The sequence below is a fragment of the Nansenia antarctica genome, assembly GCF_963989245.1.
Source record: "Nansenia antarctica genome assembly, chromosome: 1".
Classification (NCBI taxonomy): domain Eukaryota; kingdom Metazoa; phylum Chordata; class Actinopteri; order Argentiniformes; family Microstomatidae; genus Nansenia; species Nansenia antarctica.
Genome location: NC_137674.1, coordinates 114,098,548 through 114,101,047, shown reverse-complemented (window position 1 = coordinate 114,101,047; position 2,500 = coordinate 114,098,548). Strand labels below are relative to the sequence as shown.

At 50.8% G+C, this 2,500-nt stretch overlaps 1 protein-coding gene across 1 annotated transcript; it reads left to right on the top strand.

Annotated features, from left to right (window-relative positions):
- Positions 1-1,206: 1,206 nt before the first annotated feature.
- On the top strand, positions 1,207-2,455 carry LOC308156976 (prostaglandin E2 receptor EP4 subtype-like; the record flags this gene model as incomplete). Its single annotated transcript, XM_080530441.1, has 2 exons — positions 1,207-1,998; positions 2,111-2,455. The coding sequence occupies 2 exons, from the start codon at positions 1,207-1,209 to the stop codon at positions 2,453-2,455; spliced, it is 1,137 nt and encodes a 378-aa protein (XP_080386567.1).
- Positions 2,456-2,500: the final 45 nt, after the last annotated feature.

Sequence of the window (2,500 nt, the reverse complement as noted above, 5' to 3'; positions counted from 1 at the left end):
TAAGTTTTGACACAAGTTAATCCTGCAGAACCGCCAGAGCTCAATGATCACACCGTAATTATCACATGGGGCCCCGGCGGCGCTTCTTTCATGCGGAACACACACATCATACATGATCATTATGGGCTGTTTCCCATCCTGGTGTCTTCACACTGTGGTTGTCTGACCAGGGGAAACTATGTGGCAACATCTCAGAGGCGGCATGTTTATGAGAAGGTCTTGTTAAGTGTGTGGCAGCGAGGGCCTACCTCTCTCTGCTTAGTGTTGGAGGAGGCTTGGGGACAGAGAGACTTCGCCACTTTGCCCTGAACATAAACATGAGTCATCCCTGAAAGGATTTGTGATGGGGGAGAAACAGACATCAGATCTGAGTGCGTTCTCCCCTCCTCCCATAGCCGATGTTCCCTTCACCATCTACAGACATCTACAGACATCTGGGTTGAGGACGGTTGAGACATCCGTGGGACACACAGTGTTCAACTGTCGCTGTCAATGGAGACATGGATGAACCAACGTAGGCTAATGATCAACAAGAGTGATATTAAGAAGAGTGATATTAAGAAGAGTGATATTAAGAAGAGTGATATTAAGAAGAGTGATATTAAGGAGAGTGATATTAAGAAGAGTGATATTAAGGAGAGTGATATTAAGAAGAGTGATATTAAGAAGAGTGATATTAAGAAGAGTGATATTAAGAAGAGTGATATTAAGAAGAGTGATATTAAGAAGAGTGATATTTTGGGTGAATACGACAACAGCCTCGTCGCGTCATACAGTAAGTGTTCGGGGGAAGCCTTCTTCAAAAAAAATCTTCGGAAATTTGAGAAACTCCGAAATGTGCCTAAATAATGTGTCCTAAATAACGAGCCGGGCAGATTACGCACGCCCTTGGTGACGACAGCAGCGGTTAAAGGCTGAGAGGGGCTTGAGATGAGATATAATTATATATATATAATGAGATATATCCAAGAGCGCTTTTCTAAAAGGTTTAGTTCAACCACAGTACGGGCTTTAACCTATTGGCGCACCGATTGCGGATTTTTTTTTAACAGCAGAAGATGAGACCTCAGGAACATCATAGGTCTACACATTTCGAAATATTTCCCATGTAGGTTTAAATGGACTATCATGACGCAAAGAGCGACTATCAAAATTAAACAAATAGCCTAACTCTTTCAGTTGGATTATTATTTTAGAATGGAAACCATGTCCATGAACGATACAGCAGGGAACTTGTCCAACTCCTCCAACATAGTGGGTCCCGGGACATCTGAGAGGACCGTAGCAGCGATGGCTCTGCCCGGGTTCATGTTCTCCGTGGGGGTCGTTGGGAACATCATCGCCATAGCGGCTCTTTCTGGGTCCAAACAGGAGCGCAAGTCTAGTGCGTTTTACGCGCTGGTCCGCGGCTTGGCCGTCACCGACCTGCTGGGGACCCTCCTGGCCAGCCCCATCACCATCGCCACCTACCTCGACGCAGACGTGCTGGACAACCGACATCTCTGTGAGTTCCACTCCTTCGTGCTTCTGTTCTTCGGGCTGGCCGGCCTCAGCATCATCTGCGCCATGTCTGCGGAGCGCTACGTGGCCCTGAGCTGGCCCTGGACCTACCAGAGGTGGGGGGTGGACCAGGGGTTCGCACGGAGGGGCTTGGGTCTGATCTACATCAGCGGTGTGCTGTTCTGCTGCCTCCCCGTGATGGGTCTGGCCCGGAGCCTCAGTCAACCGTCCCGCACCTGGTGCTTCATCGACTGGAGGACGCGCCACCTGCTGCCCGCCATGTACTCCTTCTTGTACGGCAGCGTGAGTCTCCTACTGATCCTGATGACCATCGTCCTAAACCTGGCCGTCTGCGGGACTCTGCTGCTCATGCGTCAACGCCGGACCCCCGTCAGGACCCCCGTCCGGGCAGCGCTGTCCTCCGGCGCGGAGACGCAGATGATGGCCGTGCTCGTGGTGACCTCCGTGGTGGTTCTAGGTTGCTCCGCACCGCTGGTGGTAAGAAGACCAATATATTAAGTGTTTAATTGTATTATAGCCGCCAGCCTATTTTTGCATGTTATTTGTAAAGGATATATGTGCTTCATAGCCGGTGTTCTCTTGTTTGTAGGTGCGCGTATTCGCTAACCAGATTGAAGCGCTTGGAGAGAGCTCCAGAGCAGACTTGTATGCTATCCGCATCGCGTCAGCCAACCCCATCCTGGACCCGTGGATATACATCCTCCTGAGACGGACCCTGTTCCGTAAGATTCTGAGGCTGTGTAAACGGGTCTGCCACAGCCGGGAAGCAGCGAGCAGACCCAGGACTTACTCCCTCCCGGAGGACATTAGAACCACCCATGTGTTCGCTCACCTGGCGGTGAACATCAACTCTCACCTCCTGCCCGCCACGGTGTCCCATCTGACCCAGGAAGCTCCGTCTGCGACCGGTCCCCACGTGTGCGACACTGTCTGATATCCAGACCAGGATACTGAAAACGTGTTGATAACGATAGGTAGA